General features: G+C 47.8%; 1 protein-coding gene across 1 annotated transcript in view; it reads left to right on the top strand.

Moving 5' to 3' along the window:
* The window catches only part of LOC137653565 (protein hobbit-like), a 572,883-nt gene that overhangs the window by 16,385 nt on the left and 534,211 nt on the right, over nt 1-22,287 (top strand). The window contains 1 exon segment of the mRNA XM_068387072.1: nt 17,422-17,517. Within this exon segment, the coding sequence (XP_068243173.1) occupies nt 17,422-17,517 (96 nt within the window).

Here is a 22,287-nt window from a genome sequence, read left to right as displayed (position 1 = left end):
GTGTGCTGTATACCTTCAGATCTAGGGAACTATGGGCAGAGGTTGACTATTAAGTCCGATTCACGAACTGCTGGCGAATTGTCGATCGGTGAATCAGCGGTCTGTGAGCCGAAGATGGTAACTGATCTGTCTGGTCAGTCAGCCAAGGTAGGTTGGCAATAAATGAGTTGGTAAGCTGCTTTGAGAGCCCTGAGAGACAGCAGAATGATTTAATTATAGTGAGTTGGTGATGGTAAGCCATTGATGATCAGCGATCGATCGCGGACCGGTGATCGGTGGCCAGAAATCAGCAAGATGACAATGGTCCCTCCTGGTTGGTCAGAGATCAGCAAGCTGATGATGGGCTGGTAAGAGATCAGTGAGCTGAGTTCGAGGATCGAAGAAAGATGAGCTGCCCATCGGTGATATAGTGATCAGCAAGCTGATGACTGGTTATTGACTAGCAATCGGTGATAGGCACGCTAGCAATCGGAGATCTTTCGTCATTGGAGGGACTAGAGGTCAATGATCAGAGCTTAGCTAGCGATCAGCAAACAGTGATCTAGAGATCAGTCTGTTGATGCTTTCTTGTTTGCTGACGGTGGTACTGACAAGAAAAAACTTCGGAAGAGACAGAGACCAAGGATTCCCCATTTTGATTCCCCCTTGGAAGATGGAATCTTCAGGATCTTGAATCCTTCTGTGAAGCCTCTTTCCTCTTTTCCCGGCGGCCATGATATGCGTTTGCGGGGAGAGGAATGGGGCAATGGTGACCTGTCCAAAAAGTTTTATTCTTCTTGCCTAGTGCGTGAGTGTGCAGGAGGGTACTGGAGCGATGGCACACAGGATGATGCTGGTGCTCAGTTTCTGCTGAAGTGCAGTAGAGCGCTGGAGAGCAGGTAAGCGCTGGTGCGCAGGTGAGCGCTGGCTATTTGGCAAGAGCTAGTGCATTGGCGAGCATTGGAGTTGCGAGCACTGGCTCTTTGGCAAGAGCTGGCGCATTGGATCTGAGACCGCAACTGCACGGGAGAGCGCAGAGAAGCATTGGCTCGTTGTGAGGAGTTGGCGCATTGGCGAGCGCTGGATCTGAGAGCGCAAGTGAGCAGGAGGGTGCTGGATATGAGAGCGCAGGTGACTGCTGGCACGCAGTAAGGCACTGTTTAGGGTTTTGTGCAGCCTCCTTAGAATGCGCAGTAGCGCGTGACTATTTGCGCAAGGGCGGGTGCATGGGCACGCGATTGCATGGAGCGCGTGCGCGTAAAAGGGCTGGTGCGTGCGTGGAAGTCAGCTGGTGCGCGCGGAGGACTGCTGGCGCGCGCGGGAAAGACTGCGGGCGCGCAAAGAACACTGACGGCGCGTGCCAACAGTCTTCGCGTGCGCGCAAAGAACACTGACGGCGCGTGCCAACAGTCTTCGCGTGCGCGCCAGCAGTCCTCCGCGTTCACCAGCAGCCTTCCACGCGGGACAGCGCAGAAGAGCCCTGGCAAACAGGCAGGCGCTGGCTCTTTGTGAAGAGTTGGCGCATTGGCAAGCGCTGGATCTGAGAGCGCAAGTGAGCAGGAGGGTGCTGGATCCGAGAGCGCAGGTGAGCGCTGGCGTGCAGTAAGGCACTGTGTATGGTTTTGTGCAGTCTCCCTAGAATACGTAGAAGCGCATGACTGGTTGCACAAGGACGGGTGCATGGGCACGCGATTGCGTGGCGCGCGTGTGCATAAGAGGGCTGGCGCTGTAGTGGTTTGCGAACTGTTGCCAAAGGTAGCACCCAAACTGCCTAGTATCCGTATGCCGACCACAACCCGACGTTCACTACACAACAAACATACAACGGTGGAATACCCCCCAAAAAACTAAATAACAGGTCAAGAGAACGGAGCTCTGGGCACCACCCCTTGATTTATACTGGGCAAGGGGACCCAGCTAGAATCTTGTTTTTTATCATACCTTTCATTGGGCTAGCTGGATTATAAATAAAGGTATAAGAACATTAGGTGAAAGGGAATATTATAATTAATAACGGAACACAGTGTGGGAGGAAAGAATTATGATAAATTACTGTACTTATGAGCTTCAAAAAACAGTGGTGGAGGAGAAGACACCATGGTGAGAGGTTCTGAAATGAAATGCTGTAAACATAAAATAGGCAAAAGAACAATTTATTTGAAAAACTGTTAGGAATACCGTAATGTATCAATCAAAATAATCAAAGACAAAATTAACATCCCTTACGTAAAACTTCAGCATCCGGGTAACAAGATAAACAAATTACACAATCAAGATTTCCACTGGGGGGACACTCATAAGTGTTCCTATTCAGTACAAGTATTAACAAAGACACACCTAACCGTGTATCTATTTGGGCAAGTACCAGTATGCCATTTCAATAGTTCCAGTTTACTATTAATGTTTATGACACTTAAAAGTTTGTGGTCTACCGCAAAAAGACGGTTTTAGGCCCCTTTAAGTTCACTTGGTTTTGGGGCAAACATTTAAAAGAACTTTCCATCACTAAGTTCCAGTATGGAGTCACCTTTTGTGATCTGGTGATGTGGAGTAGCAATATCTTGATCCTTAAAATGTTTTTTTAAACCTCTAGATAGGTCACTGTCAGAACACACTGTCAATACCAAGTTCGAGGACCTTAAGCAGATCAGACAGACTGCGTTCTGTCTGGAGGGACTGGACGTGGTCGGTGGAGACTGTGTCAGCTGAGCTGACACTAAGGCAGGAACTGGTAGTGTCTCCAGAAGTCTCGCTGCCAGAATCGTCGCTGGTTGACTCCTGGGACATGGTCATTTCGGGTATGGCTGGTCTGGCTCTTTCCTTGGCCTGGCGTCTCCGCTTTGGGATAGCCCCTGTCTGGGCAAGAACTGCCTCAGCGGTAGCTGCTGGAGCCTTTTCTGGCCTACTGGCTTCAGCTGGATTATCCAGGAACTGCTCCCCTAGTCCACTGGCTGCAGGCTCTGGTGGACTAACAGAGTTAGTTGCCAGAACAGGCGAGGAAGCAAGCAGTCCACTTGGCACAGGAGACTCCCAAAAGCCTGGTACAGGGGGGATTAACGGTGTGAACCCTGGAGGGGGCTGTAGACCTCCAATCAGTGGCTCTGTTCCAGTCACTGGAATTGCCAGACCATTGTAATTTGGCCAAGCAGGGGACGTAGATGGAGCGCTGGTGGTCACTGTGGTTGTGACCCCAGTAGCAACGTGGCACGTTGGTGACGGCTCAACGGTCTTCAGGGCCGCCACTTGAAGTGTCAGGGACTTGACCTGAGTAGTCAGGTCACTGACAATCCTGACAAGACTCTCTATATCCCGGCTCAGGCTCTTCTTAGCCTTTCGGCGTTTACTGGATGACGATGTCATCACTAAAGGTTGGTGTTTCCCTGGTCTGGGCACCAAAAATTATGTAGTGGTTTGCAAACTGTGGCCAAAGGTAGCACCCAAACTGCCTAGTATCCGGATGCCGACCACAACCCGACATTCACTACACAACAAACATACAACGGTGGAATACCCCAAAAAAACCTAATTAACAGGTCAAGAGAACGGAGCTCTGGGCACCACCCCTTGATTTATACTGGGCAAGGGGACCCAGCTAGAATCTTGTTTTTTATCATACCTTTCATTGGGCTAGCTGGATTATAAATAAAGGTATAAGAACATTAGGTGAAAGGGAATATTATAATTAATAACGGAACACAGTGTGGGAGGAAAGAATTATGATAAATTACTGTACTTATGAGCTTCAAAAAACAGTGGTGGAGGAGAAGACACCATGGTGAGAGGTTCTGAAATGAAATGCTGTATACATAAAATAGGCAAAAGAACAATTTATTTGAAAAACTGTTAGGAATACCGTAATGTATCAATCAAAATAATCAAAGACAAAATTAACATCCCTTACGTAAAACTTCAGCATCCGGGTAACAAGATAAACAAATTACACAATCAAGATTTCCACTGGGGGGACACTCATAAGTGTTCCTATTCAGTACAAGTATTAACAAAGACACACCTAACCGTGTATCTATTTGGGCAAGTACCAGTATGCCATTTCAATAGTTCCAGTTTACTACTAATGTTTATGACACTTAAAAGTTTGTGGTCTTCCGCAGAAAGACGGTTTTAGGCCCCATTACGTTCACTTGGTTCTGGGGCAAACATTTAAAAGAACTTTCCATCACTAAGTTCCAGTATGGAATCACCTTTTGTGATCTGGTGATGTGGAGTAGTAATATCTTGATCCTTAAAATGTTTTTTTAAACCTCTAGATAGGTCACTGTCAGAACACACTGTCAATACCAAGTTTGAGAAGTGACTCATGTAGCAGGACAGAAATGTTTACATTACCATTTTTTTTTATCAAGCTGATTAACCCTATAAACAGACTCGGACATAATACAGCACCCTTCCAATCATTTTACTTATGCCACGTCTCGACTAAACTTCTGGTTGCCTCTCCAAAAACCCTACAGAGAGTAGGGCGTGCTGCAAAAACAAATGTGGTTACACAAAGGGTAGGATCAAAAAAATATTACAATACTTTCTGTTATGCAAAAAAAAGTTAAATTTATTGCTTGCAAACTATGTAAACCTATTTAAGAAAAATTGAAATCTTTACAGTGAATAAAATGTTATATTTGGAAATGGTTTGTATTTTTCCCAACTATTAATTTGTTCCGTAACCGAAATACAAACCACGCTATTTACAAAGGGTATTACTTTTAGCGTAGCTGAAATGGCGAGCCATTAGAATTTAACGAGGGTGTATTACCCCCGCGCTAGTTAGCGGGGGGCTAGGGGAGTGGTAGCTAGCTACCCCTCCTCCCCCTCACACACAGGTGAATACTCACTTTCACTTTTGGCTCGGACTGTGACAGACGTCTCTGTCTTGGTCCTCGCTTGGCAGCCATTGTTTGTTTTGTCTTTACTTAATCGCTTACTTTTCATTTACTCAATATATATGTAAACATGTTTTCATGTTTGTATGTATATTTGAGTATAGAAATGAGTAAGTTTCCTTTTCAGATTTGTGTGTGTAGTGTACGATATCTACGTGGAGGCCTCGGCAGTTAGGCCACCACGGCATATTTTTATGGGTGGCGATCGAGTTTGACTTAAGTCTTTCTCTCTCTCTCTCTCTCTCTCTCTCTTGAGGTCGTTCACCCTTTTACTACGTGTTACTACGGCCTTGTAGCCTAGCTTCCTTTCCGTGTGGGGGGTTGCTACGCCGTACATTTGTCTCAATTAGTTATGAATCTAATTGTAGTTGTTTTTTGTTTTTCAGCTTGTAGAACGATTCCTTTCGGGGTTTTCGTTCTTTCTTTAGTGTTCATTCATTTTTAAATTACATAATTACATAGTTACATAATTATAATTGTTATAATTCTGTTTTGGTTACAGCTCTCCTTCCGCGAGTGTAAGTGGTTGTGAGGGCACGTGCCTGTTGTGTAATTCTTGTTCCTTTCCCTCGGGATTCCTCTTCGGAGCCTTCCTGGGGGAATGAATGTGTACTAATATTATTTGTTTTTTTTTTTACAGTTACCGATCTAGTTCGTTTCTGTAATATAGCAACGGTGTGAGCTGTCTGGTTGAGTCCTGGGGATTCGGCTGTTGCTGCCTCCCCCCTTGTATTTTCGTCAGGGGCGTGTCTCCTTCTACTGGTAGTACTCCCGTGACGACGGACAGCTCTCCAGTTCATTTTAGAACACTCAGGAGGCTTGCCTCCTTGGGCGGATAACTTTTCTTCCGAGGGAAGTTTTTCCTGTCCAGGCTTGAGTTTTTCCCCTTTTGGGGGGTTCTTCTCTTGCCTTTTTTTTTTTTTTTTTTTTTTTTTTTTTCGTGCGACTATGCTCTTGGTGCTGAGCGGTCGCACCTGCAGTTTCGCTCAAGGGGCTGGGCAACTGCAGGAGCTCCTCTTCGGAGGATTGCTCCTTTTAGGTCACTGGCTGACCAGTCTCTTCCACGAAGTGTTTCTCTTTCGTTCGCGAGAGAGTACACTCATAAAGACTCCTCTTCGGAGGTTTCTTCTGTTGCTGTTGCTGTTGGCCTCCCTCGCCGTAAGGCCCACCGTCCGCCTCGTCGTAAGGGCCTCTCATCTCCCTATAAGGGTGCTTGAGGCGCCTTTTTGGATCTCCGTTTGCAGCCTACAACTCCTTTTTCTCGATCTTCCGCCTTGGTGCAGATGGACAGCAGTCTGATCTCGTCTTCCGACGGGCAACGGTCTTCCCGACGGACAACGGTCTTCCCGACGGACAGCGGTCTTCCGACGGACATCAGTCTCCCGGCGGACAACGATCCCTTCGGGGCAAAGGGTTGCCCCCACGGGGGTTCTTCCCTTGCGTGTCAGGGTTTCCCTGCGCGCCCTTCTGCTCATCAGCGCTCTCCTGTTCGTCAGCGCTTTCAAGATGATCTTCCCTGCGGTTCCTGTTGGTTCCTGTTACGCGCCCTGTGCGCCCACGTTCGCCCTCGCGATCTAGAACTTCGGTTCAGGTCGGGGTCAAGGACTCTTCTTCTTTGCGCAGGCTTCCACGCGTAGCCTTCTGCTCGTCAGCGATCATCAGCTCGCCAGCGATCATCAGCTCGCCAGCAATCATCAGCTCGCCAGCGATCATCAGCTCGCCAGCGATCATCAGCCCGCCAGCGATCTCCGGATCGCCCACGTGTGTTACAGCCGGCACGCCAACGTTCTCCAACACTTCTGAAGGAACATGGTTCGCCAGCTACTAGCTCACCTGCGCATGCTGATCGCCATCGCGCGACCCTCAACTGCGGATGCTGACTCAACTGCGGATGCTGATCGCCATCGCGCGACCCTCAACTGCGGATGCTGATCGCCATCGCGCGACCCTCAACTGCGGATGCTGATCGCCATCGCGCGACCCTCAACTGCGGATGCTGATCGCCATCGCGCGACCCTCAACTGCGGATGCTGATCGCCATCGCGCGACCCTCACCTGCGGATGCTGATCGCCATCGCGCGACCCTCAACTGCGGATGCTGATCGCCATCGCACGACCCTCAACTGCGGATGCTGATCGCCATCGCGCGACCGCACACCTGCGGATGCTGATCACCATCGCTCAACCCTGCGCATGCTGATCACCATCGCGCGACCCTCAACTGCGTATGCTGTTCGCCATCACGCGATCGCCCACCTGCAGATGCTGTTCGCCATCGCGCGACCACCAACCTGCGCATGCTGATCGCCATCGCGCGACCCTGGCATGCTGATCACCATCACGCGACCCTGCGCATACTGATCACCATCGCTCAACCCTGCGCATGCTGATCACCATCGCGCGACCCTCAACTGCGTATGCTGTTCGCCATCACGCGATCGCCCACCTGCAGATGCTGTTCGCCATCGCGCGACCACCAACCTGCGCATGCTGATCGCCATCGCGCGACCCTGGCATGCTGATCACCATCACGCGACCCTGCGCATACTGATCACCATCGCGCGACCCGGCGCATGCTGATCACTGCTCGCGATCGCTCACCTTCGCATACTGCTCGCCAACGCACGATCGCTCACCTGCGCATACTGCTCGACCATCGCGTCGGCATAACACAACGCGCCATCGCCAACCTGCGCGTTAGCGCTCACCAGCTCACCACCGATCGCTTGTTGATCCATATCGCCAGCGGTCCTCCTCGCCCACGCGGCAGCGCGTTTCCTCGCCATCGCGCTAACGCTTGCGTTCGCCGCCTCGGACTCGCTCTCATCCACCTGCCCACCCTCATGACCGCTCGCCTGCGCGCCCGCGCGACCGCTCGCCCGCGCGACCGCTCGCCCGCGCGACCGCTCGCCCGCGCGACCGCTCGCCCGCGCGACCGCTCGCCCGTGCAACCGCGCGACCACTCGCCCGTGCAACTGCGCGACTACTCGCTTGCGCGCCCACACGCCCACGTGCCTGCACGTCTACGCTCATGCTCTCCAATGTTCGCCCACGCGCGAACCAACGGTTTTTTCCATCGCGCAGACGGATGGTGTTCCGTCGCGCGAACCTACAGTGTTTCTTCGCACAAATGTCGGCTCATTTCTTGCAGTATCCATTGCTCGTCTATGGGTTATCGCTCGCTGACCACCAGGAATTTCCGTCGCGCGAGCTCCAGGGCAATTGCGACCACGATTCCCAATGGGGTTTTCGCAGCATGACCAGCCTGGCGAGTTCTTCTGGAGCGTATTTCCAGAACACGGCCTCACCCCGTAAACACAGAGCATGGCACTTGCAAGAATAGGAGAAACTTAATGGAGATCTGAGCAACACTCCTCTATTCCTGAACCTGGGTTAGCCCTTCCCCGTCATTCCCTGGAAGGATTTTTGGCGGGGGGGGCTTTCCGTTCGAGATTTCTCCATCGGACAAGGGGTGACTGCTTACTTCTTCCTCTGGGAGCTTACCAGGTTCTTTCCCTCCTCGGTTACGGCCCGAGGTTTGGTTCAAGGAAGCTACAGGAAGATCAAGGGTACTTTCCTCCTCTCGAGCTCGGGCACCTTGGCCTTTCGTCGTTAAGTATCTAACTTGCGGACAAGCTCGATGTTGTACCATCTGGACGCGCTGACTGAGGGCTTCCTTCGGGTGTCTCATCTGTGGAGGTCGACGACCTCAGACACCCTTCCATCCTTGAGAAGAGTTTGTTTGTGCCCAAGGACAGAGACTTAGACAGCTGCTGTGCGGAGTAAATCGACTTCCGGTTTCACTCCTCCAAGGCGCTTTCTTCCAGACTCTGCAGGGCTCCAGCGCCCTTTTCTTTTAACCACGTCGGCCTAAGTTATCGGCTACGACAACTGGGACAAGGTGTCCAATTGCAGTTTCCTCCTGTCAGGAACTGATGGCACGGGAGACTCCCCCGGGGGGGCATAGTCCTAAAAGGAGTTCACGAACTCTAGGATTGCAGGTTTTTCGCTGGGAGGATGCTTAAGGTTACTCATCCGAATGACAGCTTCCCGATGCCCATTCCTGCACAATCTCTGTGATTAGCCAAGGATATCGCGCCTGCCGTCTCTGTCAGCGAATTCAGTGTCTCTGAACCTCTATGCCATAGCGTCAGTAGAGTTGCCCGGTTGGGCAGAATGATCCATACCTTAGGCGAAGGTCTTCCTTAGGATCATCGACGGCTTCACCCCCGGGCCCCTCAGTCGATCCTTTCTTGTAAGGAAGGATCTGAGAGGGGATGTCCATAGTCGACCTCTCAGCCCTGATCAAGTTTGTCGAACAAACTTCGGCCAGCGTAGACCAGCAGAATCGATCAGACTGGTAACGAGGCGACAGGACTCCTTAAACCCTGGATCAGAAGGACGGGTACTTTCAGTTTCCATTCCATCCATCTTCCAGGGTGCTCGTCGAATTCAGCCTAGACTGCAAGTATTCCTGCTTATGATGCAGTGTGGCTATCCCGCCGTGGCATAGCAGGTTTGTTTCCCCAGAGAACTCTCCCTGCCTTCCTCTTGGCCGCTCAGGTGCAGGCTTCCGCCTCCTCTGCTGTTTGGAGGGCTGGTCAACTCCGGTAGGCTCGGGTTTCGACCTTCTTCAGCACCGGGACAAGCTTCCGGATGCTTACCATGAGTGTGGGCTCATGGTATTTTGCTTGGAGCCTTCTCTTCCTCTGCCTCAACATCTGGAGTATCTGGCCATGATATTGAGTCAACGGCCTTACCACGTTGGAAACCCCGCTTCTCGTCCGTCCAGCGAGGTTAAGCAACGTCGGTACTTGGATGGGTGACCGCCTGGGGACGCCAGATTCTGTTACCACATCCTCCGAGCCTTCCTTTCGGTTCAGTGTGGCAAGACTGAGGAGAATCGCAGTACCTGTTCTCAGTCAAGCAGAGCTTTCAGCCCTACCTTGGAACGTTTCCTAGTTCTCCTTTCCTCATTGACCCGTCTATAGTCCGAACGGTCGCCTCAGGATAAGTTCCATGTGGGGCGATCCAAGTTCCGGTGGCTTCAGGCAATGTTTAACCGGACTCCCTGGCCCTATGGGACCAGCGGAACTATTAGACCTGCAATGGGTGTTGACCTATGGAGCCTCTTGATGGTAGTGGATATTCTCGTCCTTTCCCCACCTTCTTGATGCGGTTCTCGGACTCGTCAAAGGAAAGGGGGGGGGGCACATGTTCCGGTCCAGGCCTATGGTCAAGACCTGAAGGATACCTCTCCATCATTCAGGCAGGCTTAGGGGCCTTAGTCTGGCCCCTCCTCAGATCCTACAACTCCTGCCGAGTCGACCCGTTGCGCGTCGACTTCATTCTAACCAGCAGGGGACGCATTTTCACACCTTCACATCTTGCAGTAGAGATACCGGGATGATTGAGATTCTCTCAATACCACCATCGGCTCTCTCATTCCAGGCAGGGGAATGTTTCTCTCAGACTATCCGAGCAGAGCCTCGTAGAGAGAGTGTACCTGGGGGTCTTTGACCTTGGGTAACCAGCAAGTTCTGGGCTGGGGGACCTGATCACGACAGCTTGGAACCTCAAGCTTCCGCTATTCTTCCCCCCAGTCTCAGACCCCGAGACTCTGGCAAGATGCATTTCGGTGATGGTGGGACAACTTCGACGCCTGCGTCTTCCCTCCTTTTTGTCTGTGGACAATGGGTCTCAACAAGACCAGGTTGTCTGTCAACCTTTCAATGGGAGAGCTCCACTGGGACTATGCGCAGAACGGTTTCTGGACCCTCTGCTTCCCCTGACGGAACTCCCGGGAGAGCTTCTCCCACGGCGCAGACTACTCAAGCAACCACACTGCGACATCTCTCCCGAGCCGGGGCGTCGCTTCGGCTTCATGCCTGGAGACACTACGCTTCCTCCTCTAGAAGAGACAACCCGCTACAGTCGCGGTACGGAGGTCGCGTCATCTGCGATAGTCATCCACAGGGGTCTCCCAGGCAAAGTGAAGAGTCTAAGGTGGTTGGTGCCATGGGAGATATACCTCTTCCCTTGAGGCCTCTTCTCCAGCAATAACGGTCTTATTGCCTTTCGGCGGGAGGAAACTCCTTTCCGCTCTTGGCAATGAAGCCTGTCGCTCAGCCTTTCCCTGACCTTCAGGCTTAAAGGAATAACTTTTTCCTGCCCGCTGGATCTATCCTCGCTCATGCGAAGCTACGATTGTCCCTGCCCTAGTCGGAGGAAGACCTCCAACTTGGAGCATGGCTCGGACTTTTAGTCCTTTAAGAGATCTTCTCAAGACCCTTTTACGACAGGCCTTGGATTGTATTCCGCCTTGGGTCTTCTGCTCACTCTGGCCACGGCCAGTGTGTAAGCAATCTTCTTGGTCTCTTACTACTCCCCCCTTTCTAAGGAAGAGGGGAAGGCAACATTCAGGCTCGATCCTGAGTAGTAGGCTAGACTAAGAATCTGGGGGTCCCGGCCCTTCGGTCCGATTCATTCAAGATTTCGAGTCTCCATTCTGTGTCTGATGTCCCAAGACCTTCTCTTTCCTGCCAGTAAGGAATCGAGAGGTTAGCGCTGGGAACAGCTGCAGTTTGTCCTCAGTTGCAGCCGATTTGGGAGCACAAGGAGGACATGGGGGGAGAGTCATCAGTATACCTCTTCAGCCTGGACTCAAGGACATTCATCTCGACCTGTCTTCAGACCCTCCCCCGTCACGTTGCCCTACAGCACGATGTTGGATACATCGCAACGTCCCTCGCCTTCGAGTAATACTACTCTGTGACGCAGGTGCTACAAGCTGGAGTCTGGAAGCGTCTAATGACCTACGCAGCCCGCTTCCTGCAGGGCGTGACCCACAGGAGTCTCGATACGTTTTCTATCGCTCTGTGGTGGCTACACAACAGCTGGTCTAACCTCAGGCTCCTTTTTGGACAGGTAGCAGAAGGTTGAGGGCATTGTTATCAGGTTTTAGTCTGCATGAACGAAAGAAGTATGTCTGGCCCTTACTTCTTTCTTCATCATCCCCTCTACGGGGAAGCAGCATCCTGGTCTCTGCATAGCTGACCTTGAACCTCTGCAGGTAAACCATGCTTCCTTGTGTTCCGAGTATTGAGTCAATACTGTCGCGTCCCCCATACCCTGACGAGGTGGTATTGGGAACGTCCTAACCCAGAGTTCCTTCTGGAACTCCAGATCAACTGCCTAGGACGGGTCACACTTCTTCCTTCACACACAAGCTTACGTAGGCCACATGGTTCCTTGCGGAGCAAGGAACTTGTGAGGTGCAGGGACTCCTTTTCTCGAGTGCGACTCACTCGGATTCTGAGTCCCCGGGTAAAGCCAAAGCCAGTATGGCTGGGGACTTTCCACCCTTCCTAAGGGATAATTCACCCTTTGTAAATAGCGTGGTTTGTATTTCGGTTACGGAACAAATGACAAATTCGAAGATAATTTGTATTTTTCCTAACCATACAAACCTTAGCTATTTACACATATTTGCCCGCCAGCCCTGTCCCCCAAGACAAGTCCTACCTCTAAGTGAAAGTGAGTATTCACCTGTGTGTGAGGGGGAGGAGGGGTAGCTAGCTACCACTCCCCTACCCCCCCGCTAACTAGCGCGGGGGTAATACACCCTCGTTAAATTCTAATGGCTCGCCATTTCAGCTACGCTAAAAGTAATACCCTTTGTAAATAGCTAAGGTTTGTATGGTTAGGAAAAATACAAATTATCTTCGAATTTGTCATTTTTTCACAGCGCTCGCGCGTGGAAGGCTGCTGGTGCGTGCGGAGGACTGCTGGCGCCCGCGGAAGACTGATGGCGCACGCAGAAGACTGTTGGTGCTGGCGTGCATGCGGTAGCAATGGCACACGAGAGCGCGGGCGCGTAGAAAAGTACTGGTGGGCAGGTGCAGGAGAGCACTGGCACGCAGGAACGATCCACAGAAAAGTCCAGGACCGAAGTCCATGGACTAACTGCAGCGTAAGTTTGCGCTGGTAGGTCGGCAATTAAGCTGGCAGGACGACCAGGAACTGGGATGTGCCCTTTGGAAGGGGGAACATCCATTGATAATGATCGTGAAAAGTCCACAAAAGAGTCCAGGACCAAAGTCCAAGGACTAACTGCAGCATAAGGTTGTGCTGGTAGGTCGGCAGGTCAGCTGGCAGGATGATAAGGAACTGGGATGTACCCTTTGGAAGGGCGAACATCCACCGATGGCGACCGTGAAAGATCCACAGAAGAGTCCAGGAGCGAAGTCCAGGGACTAAACTGCAGCGCAAGGTTGCGCTGGTAGGTTGGCAGGTCAGCTGGCAAGATGATGACGCCTAAAGATGTGGAACAGGCAGCTGAGAGGTGGAGGAAATCCAATCAGGACTCTCTCCTCCAGAGGGCTCTCACATCAAAGCCCTACAAACCTCCAGCACCTCAACAACCGCGCCCGTCCAAGACGACGAAACCGGCAGTGGCAGCAAAGACGACGGTGTCCAAACAGCAGCCCTTTCCTGTCAAAGCCAAGAAAGGCAAAAAGTCCTCCAGGGGAGGGAAAAATCCTAGAGGGAGTGGCCGAGGCCGCAAACGCTAGGATTGGCAGTCCCCCTGCATGTCCACCAGTGGGGGGATGCCTACAAAGTTGCGCAATCAGGTGGCAGCAACTTGGGGCCGATTCCAGGACGATTTCCGTAATCAACATCTCTACCTCCCCTGACAGTGGATCCAGTGTCGTTGAGCTTCTATGCCATGGGATCAGCAAAGGGGCAAGCCCTACGGGCAGAAGTCGAGACCATGTTAAAGAAGGATGCTCTCCAGGAGGTCGTCGACAGTTCCCCAGGCTTCTTCAGTCGACTCTTTCTTGTAAAGAAGGCGTCTGGAGGCTGGAGACCAGTCATCGACCTCTCAGCTCTGAACAGGTTTGTCAACCAAACTCCGTTCAGCATGGAGACAGCAGACACTGTCAGACTTGCTGTGAAACCACAAGACTTCATGTGTACACTGGACCTGAAGGACGCGTACTTCCAGATCACAGTCCATCCGTCTTCAAGGAAGTACTTAAAATTCAGCCTAGACAACAAGATCTACCAGTTCAAGGTGCTGTGTTTCGGACTCTCCACAGCACCTCAGGTATTTACCAGTGTTCACCCTGATTTCTTCGTGGGCACACAGGATCGGCATCCGTCTCCTCCGTTATCTGGACGACTGGCTGATCCTGGCAGACTCGGAGTCGACCCTTCTTCGACACCGTGACAAGCTTCTAGGAATTTGCCAAGATCTAGGGATCATGGTAAATCTCGAGAAGTCTTCTCTGCTTCCAACTCAACGACTGGTATATCTAGGTATGATCTTGGAGACCAATCTCCACAAAGCCTTCCCATCAGACGACAGGATAGTAAGGCTGAGGAGGGTCGCAGACCCTTTCCTCAGACGGGAAGAACTCCCAGCCCAATCTTGGTTACGTCTCCTTGATCACCTTTCTTCCCTGGCCCGTCTAGTTCCAAACGGTCGCCTCAGGATGAGATCCCTGCAATGGCGCCTCAAGTCCCGATGGAATCAAGGACACGATTCCCCGGACGTCTTGGTCCCTATGGGTCCTACGGAACGAACGGACCTTCAGTGGTGGGTGTCAGACGAGAACCTACGAAAGGGAGTGGATCTTCTCGTCCTCCCCCCAGATTTGATGCTGTTTTCGGATGCCTTAAAGAAAGGTGGGGGCCCCATGTTCTGAACCACAGGATCTCAGGCCTGTGGTCAGAATCAGAAAAGTGCCTCCACATAAATCTGCTAGAAATGAAGGCCGTATTCCTGGCACTTCAGCAGTTCCAACAGTACCTGGCGGGTCACTCGTGATGAGCGACAACACCACGGAAGTGGCTTACATCAACAAGCAGGGAGGTACCTTTTCAGAGCAGCTATCCCATCTTGCAGTAGAGATACTGAGATGGACCGAAGTCCACTCGATTCCACTATCAGTTCGCTTCATTCCAGGCAAGAGGAATGTGCTCGCCGACAGTCTGAGCAGGGCATCACAGATAGTGAGTACCGAGTGGTCTTTGGATCGTCTAGTAGCCAACAAAGTCCTGACTTTGTGGGGTTCCCCGACGGTGGATCTGTTCGCGACAGCCTTGAATTTCAAGCTTCCACTGTACTGCTCCCCAGTCCCGGACCCCAAGGCCCTCTGGCAAGATGCCTTCCATTAACGGTGGGACAACATCGACGTGTACACCTTTCCCCCATTCTGTCTGATGAGGAGGGTGCTCAACAAGACCAGAATATCGGTCAACCTGTCTATGACCTTAATAGCTCCGCTATGGCATCACGCAGAGTGGTTTCCGGACCTTCTGCAGCTCCTGACGGAACTCCCGAGAGAACTTCCTCCACGACACGAGCTACTCAAACAACCACACGCCAACATCTTTCACAAAGCCGTAGCTTTGCTGCGGCTTCACGCCTGGAGACTATCCAGCGTCTCCTCACAGAGAGAGGCTTTTCGCAACGAGTTGCGGAAAGGATGTCTGGACACCTGCGAAAGTCATCCGCAGGGATCTACCAGGCGAAGGGGAGAGTTTTCTGTGGTTGGTGTCGTGGAAGGGGTATCTCTCCACTCGATGCCACTATTCCAGCAATAGCAGAGTTTCTCGTGTATTTGCGGGAGGAAATGCGCCTTTCAGTCTCGGCAGTGAAAGGCTATCGCTCAGCCTTAAGTCTTGTTTTCAGGCTCAAAGGAATGGACATTTCTTCTTCGCTGGAACATTCTCTACTCATACGAAGTTATGAACTTACCTGCCCTCAGTCGGAAGTGAGACTTCCTCCATGGAACGTGGTTCGAGTTCTCAGGTCTCTTAAGAGACCTCCCTTCGAACCATTACGCCAGGCTTCTGATCGCCACCTGACTTGGAAGACGATGTTCCTACTCGCTTTGGCCTCGGCCAAACGAGTTAGCGAACTTCTTGGTCTCTCATATGACATCGCCCATTCAAGGGGATAGGGGGAGGTAACGTTCAGATTCGTCCCTGAGTTTGTTGCTAAGACTCAAAATCCAGGAGTGCCGGACCCTCGGTTCGACTCTTTCCAAATTTCGAGACTGCGTTCTGTAACATGACCCAGACCATCTCCTACTGTGCTCAGTGAGGAGTCTGAGGCTCTATCTTAAGAGAACAGCTGCAGTTCGTCCGCAGGTGCAGGCATTGTTTGTTAGCACCGGAAGGACGAAGAGAAGGGTCACTAAGAACACTATCTCAGCATGGATTCGCAGGGTTATCCATCACTCCCTGAATCCTGACCCTCCTCCGTCACATCGCCCCAGAGCACACGATGTCAGGGGCATTGCTACATCCCTGGCCTTCAAGAGAAACTACTCAGTGACGCAAATTTTACAAGCAGGGGTTTGGAAGCGTCAGACGACTTTCACAGCCCACTACCTGCAAGACGTGACCCACAGGAGGCTCGATACGTTCTCTATCGGCCCTGTGGTGGCTGCACAACAGCTGGTTTAAACCTCAGGCTCCTTAATGGACAAGTAGCAGATGGTTGAGGGCATTGTTACCCGGTTTTAGTCTGCATGAATGAAAAGGTATACCTGGCCCTTATTCTTTTCTTCATCCTCCCCTCTCTTGGGGAAAGCAGCATCCTGGGTTCTCTGCACAGCTGACCTCAAAACCACTGCAGGTAAACCATGTTCCCTTGTGTTCCTAGTATTAAGATAATACTGTTACGTCCCCATACCCTTACGAGGTGGTATTGGGAACGTCCTAGCCTAGAATTCCATCTAAAGGACTTCAGGTCAACTTCCTAGGACAAGTCACACTTCATTCCTTCACACACCAGCTTACGTAGGCCGCGGTCTTTGCAGAGCAAGGCACTTGCGAGGTGCAGGGACTCCTTATCTTGAGCACTGACACACTCAGATACTGAGTTCCCGGGCAAAAGCTAAAAGCCAGAAACGGCTGGGACTTACCACCCTACCTAAGGGTTAAGTCACCCATATTAAATAGCGTGGTTTGTATTTCGGTTACGGAACAAATGACAAATTCGTAGATAATTTGTATTTTTCCTAACCATACAAACCTTAGCTATCTAATCAAACTTGCCCGCCAGCCCTGTCCCCCGGGAAGTCCTACCTCTAAGCAAAGTGAGTTAGTCACAGGTGTGTGAGGGGGGGAGGGGTAGCTAGCTACCCCTCCCTACCCCCCGCGCTAACTAGCGAGGGGGTAGTAAACTCTCGTTAAAATTCTAATGGCTCGTCATTTCAGCTACGCCCAAAGTAATACCCATATTAAATAGCTAAGGTTTGTATGGTTAGGAAAAATGCAAATTATCTACGAATTTGTCATTTTGGAGTTATGAATGCAAATTTATTGTTCCTTTTATCGTAGGGAGTTGATAGTATGTTTTCAAAGTTCCATTATGCTCATTTGTCTTGGTGAAGACATATCCATGAAAGATAACTTGTATCAAGTAAGAAGTTTTGAAATGTAAAGTACTTCATTTATGTCAAAGTGTGTATTGGATAGATAAATTCCCAGTTGAAATGTCATTATTGCTATATTTTTGTCTTTTCAGAAAGTAGAACGAGTTGGTGCTACAAGCAGCTTTTTTAATCAGGAAGAAAAAAAAATATTTGCCATCAAGGTTCACGATGTTCGAATTGAAAAGGAGGTACGTATAATATTAATAATATTTTTTGTTAGTTTGTTTAATTTTTGTGTCCATACAATAAACTTTCCTTATTTTACAATTATTCTAATAATTAGTAGACACTGGTCAGTTGAGTACCAATCACCTTCTAAGCTAGCAGAATGCTGGTTCTTTTGAAGTGAGACCTGTTCCTACCAGCATAGACATTTCCTATGTACCACCGGTTCTTTTCTCTCCTTTGCTGGGAAATGCATTTATGGCATTTGGAATCTTCAAGCTCTGCCTTACTTAGTTTTTGTCTCTCCATAGTTGTTATTTTTATTATTTAGTTTCCATTATGTAAGAAATATTTTAGACTCATCAAAGAAGTTATAATGATGAATTATTACTGATATTTTGTCTGATAGGAAATGTTTGTGGGTATTTAAGTAGTGGGATTAAATGTCATTTACTCAGATGGTAATATTGTAAGTTTCCTTAGATTTTCTTGTTGATATTTCTTTCTGCTTTTATTTTTATTATTGAATATATTGCACAGTAATCACAGTATTTTTTATTATAGATGTATTTTTTAAAAACAGTATTTTTTTCCCGAACAAAAACTTTTAATATAGCCTGTTTGTGTCTCACTTGAAATGCTAGAGGCATCATTTCACTACAGAATGAAAAAAGATCAGGTAACTTTGGTAGACTGCTGCGTATGTTCAAGCTATCTTTGGTTCTTGGTTCTTTATATAATTTGATGCAGCAGCAACAACATTGCGGGTATCGCAGAAGGGTTTTATTAAATAGTGGATTTTGATTTAGAAAATTACCTTTTTTTGGAACTTGTTTATTTTACTTAAAGCCCATTACTGTACTTAAAAAAAACTGTATCCAGAACAGTACCTAAGGCAGAAATCACATTGAGCTGCCAACACTGAGGAAGTAAAAGAGAACTTAGAGAGTCAAGAGAGCTACTGGAATAAAGAATCATAAAGGAACCCAATGTTTGAAAGGGAACAATAGGACAAGAGCTTAGCTAGTATTCTAATAAAAAATGAAGAAATATAAGTATGGTGTTTGTGTTGAAGAAATATGTTCATTAACTTCTTGAAAACTGTAAAGTGGTAGACATCAGAAGTTGTAAGGCCATCAAGAAGCCAAGTTGCAATAACTAAGGAGATCTATCTATCTCTCTAGGTGTCTTTGACGTGGGCTGTCAATTGGCTCCACCTGATCCTGTCTCTAGCTCTATATAAATTGTGCAGCTGTTATATTCTCATTTACATCCTCCAATAAGCTGTCCAGAATTTTTTCCTTTGCTGGCCTCTTGCTCTTCTCCCTTCTATCTTTCCCCTTAGGCACAAAAGTTCGAGCTTTTCTCTTCTTATTACTTGTCCCAAAAATTCTATCTGCTGCCTCCTTATCACTTTTAGGAGTGATCTCTCCTGATTCACTCTTCTCAATACCTCCTCATTTGTTACTTTTTCAATCCATGGGATTTTCAACATTCTTCTGTAAAACCATAATTCAGTTCCATGTATTTTATTTTTCAAGTTCTTGTTTAATGCCTAAATCTCTGAGCCATAAGTAAGTGTGGACCATACATAGGTTTTCAGTGCTCTGACTTTTGTTTGAATCCCTATTCTGTTGTTTGTCAATAGGGTTTTCATACAGTTGAATGTACTTTTTACTATTAGTATTTTTTTTATATTTCTTTATGACATCTTGCATCATGTGTTTCTTTACTACATAGATATACAAAGGAATTTGTTTGTTTTATTGTAGCTCTTTCCATTATGATGTTGCAATTTGCAGGTTCCAGGTTTTTTTTATGCTACTACCACCACATCTGTTGTCATGTTGATTTTTAGTCCCATGTTCTCACTCATTTTTTACTGTGTATTTTTTGCAGTCTCTCTTCCAAGTTAGCTTTTATCACAGTGTCAACTGCAAATCTAATATTATTCATATTGGCTCCTCCAACTCTTATTCTTTCCATTCCTGATATACTTCTCAGTATGATTTCTCCATATATAGAGAAAAGGTCTGGTACATTACACATCCTTTTCTTACTCCTTGTTTTATTTCTATTTATGGTGTTAAACTATTCTTGATGTTAAATGTATCTCCCTGACTCCAGTAAAGTTTGGTAATAAGCTGAATGTCCTTGCTGTCTTTAAAATTTCTTTGTTCCGTAACTGGAATACAAACCTACGCTATTTATTTAGGGGTATTACTTTCAGCGAAGCTGAAATGACAAGCCATTAAAATTTAGCGAGGGTTAACTACCCATACCGCTAGTTATCGCGGGTGGGGGGGTGTTAGCTAGCTACCGTTCCCGCTCACACACCGGTGATTTAGCCCACTTTACTTTTGGCTCAAATGGAGACCCGTTGTTACCGCTCTTCCTCCTCGCCTATTTTGGACTGCCATTAATTCTTGTCTTTTAACTTACTTTCTTGATGTTTATGTATATATATATATAGATATGTTGTAAGTTTCCTTTTCAGTGTTTGTGCTGTGCGTATGATAACATATACAGTGAGCCCTCGCTACTTCGCGGTTCGACCATCACGTATTCACCACTTCGCGGGTTTTTTTCATAACCCATATATATGAACATATCCCGGATTTTCCGGAAATTTCGAAAATACCACGATATCTGAAGACCTCAAATACGATATTTCATTACCTGTAATTCCATTAATACTGTAATTAGTAATATCTGCTCTTACTGATTGGTCATTGCATTACATATGACATATAATTCAGCATAGAAAGAAATAAAACACGAAAAGAGAATGTGATCATACGATAATTCAGTACTGTATACAGTACGTAGTAAAATTAAATCGAACATGAAACGCAAATCAGATGCAGTCATACCATATTAGAATGGTGTAAGGCTGCTGATGGCTACTACTGTACTACAAATGTAATGGATGTGCTTCTTTTCCATGAATCTTTTGTATGTATACGTACATAGTACTGCATCCAATAATATTCTTTGTTGCAAAAATCACATCTTGAATAAGCGTACGAGAGAGAGAGAGAGAGAGAGAGAGACATCCTACAACAAAACAAGCGTAAAATAGCGTACGTAAAGCTGTATTATTATTATTGTTATTATTATTATTATTATTGTTGTTATTAAAATTATTATTGTTATTATTATTATTATTATTATCATTATTATTATTATTATTATTATTATTATTATCATTATTTATTATTATTATTATTATTATTATTATTATTATTATTACTGTACAGTATACGTAGGGTATCTTGTACTTTGAATTGGTAACCTACGTAGCATATAAGACGGGTTGTGATTGGTTCAAGCGCTGATAGATGACGAATCAGAACCCAAGTTTTGTTATCTAGCCTGTGATTGGTGTTTTGCCCGCATCTCCAACTTCCAGCATCTACGTATTCGCGGTCACTTTCTCTCCCGCCGTATCGCTGTGTAGACGTTGTTAAGTTATTGTGAACTTTAATCTGTGCTGTGCGTGACTGTTTTAAGTTGAACTTTTTGTTGAACTTTCTGTTAAACCCTACTGTACAATGCCTTCCAAGCGTTCTGCTTCTACTAAGGCTGGTAGTGAGCCTAAACACCACCGAAAGATGATGATGATTGCTGAGAAGGTGACGCTTCTCAATATGTTGAAAGAAGGCAGAAGTTACGCGGCCGCAGACCTTGAAGACCTGACGAAATCGGCCAGTGAAGAAGACAGTGAAACACAGGAAGAGATCCAAGAAATTGTCGAAGAAACGGGCTTAACATTGGAACGGCTTGCCAAGCTCTGCAACCTTGCGAAGGAGGTGAAAGAAATGTCGCAAGAGTGGGACGAGGATATGGTTCGGTCTATGCAATTCTGCAACAAGATCGATGAACACATGACTCCCTACAGGATGCTCTTCGAGCGAAAAAAGAAGCAGCGGCAGCAACTTCCGATCACAATGTTCTTCCAGCCTCGCAAAAAAGAGCCAGTTCCTCCTGCTACTATGCCCTCGGGAGAAATTGAAGAAGTGTCCCAGGAAGAAGTTGAAGAGGTGTCCCAGGAAAAGACACCTCCGTCTGAAGAGACGTAAAATACTATCATTGGCTGCACAGTAGAAGACATCATCAGCTTCATCATCATCATTTCTACTGTGCAGCAAATTCATCGCCATCATATTCAAGTTTTTCTTCAACTTCTTTCGTGGTGAGTACAGTAACAATCTTTATTTTTTACTTTAATATTCTAACATTTTAATATTTGTGCCTGTTTTAGTTTAGTACTGTATGCATTAAGTTAAAGGGAAGGTTTTAAAAGTCTGAAGAGTATACATGTTGTAACCTATCATATTTTTTTTGTTTAAAATTTACATTTACGTACATAAAACAATCTCTCTCTCTCTCTCTCTCTCTCTCTCTCTCTCTCTCTCTCTCTCTCTCTCTCTCTCTCTCTCTCTCTCTCGTAAATTGTTTTCCTGCTTTGCTACGTACAGTATGTACTGTATGATTTTATATAGATACGGTAAATAATATTTGTAATAACATATTTTCTAAAAGCTTTTACTGTAAATATCATTTTCTGGGCTCCGAGCTGTGCCGCCCAGTGAAATGCTCCTAAAGCACCATTTCTAAGGAATATAACTGCTATATATTACCAGAGAAAAATTTGCATAGGAATGCCAGGTTGAACCCAGCTCGCTCACCTATATAAGGTGTCGGTATAATATACTGGGGCGTGATAAATCACAACCAGAGGTCTCGCACTATTTAGATATCTCCTCTTCAAAATCCCCGCCACAGCGAGG

The sequence above is a fragment of the Palaemon carinicauda genome, chromosome 14, assembly GCF_036898095.1.
Source record: "Palaemon carinicauda isolate YSFRI2023 chromosome 14, ASM3689809v2, whole genome shotgun sequence".
In the NCBI taxonomy this organism is placed as follows: Eukaryota; Metazoa; Arthropoda; class Malacostraca; order Decapoda; family Palaemonidae; genus Palaemon; species Palaemon carinicauda.
This window is presented reverse-complemented; position numbering and strand designations above follow the sequence as displayed.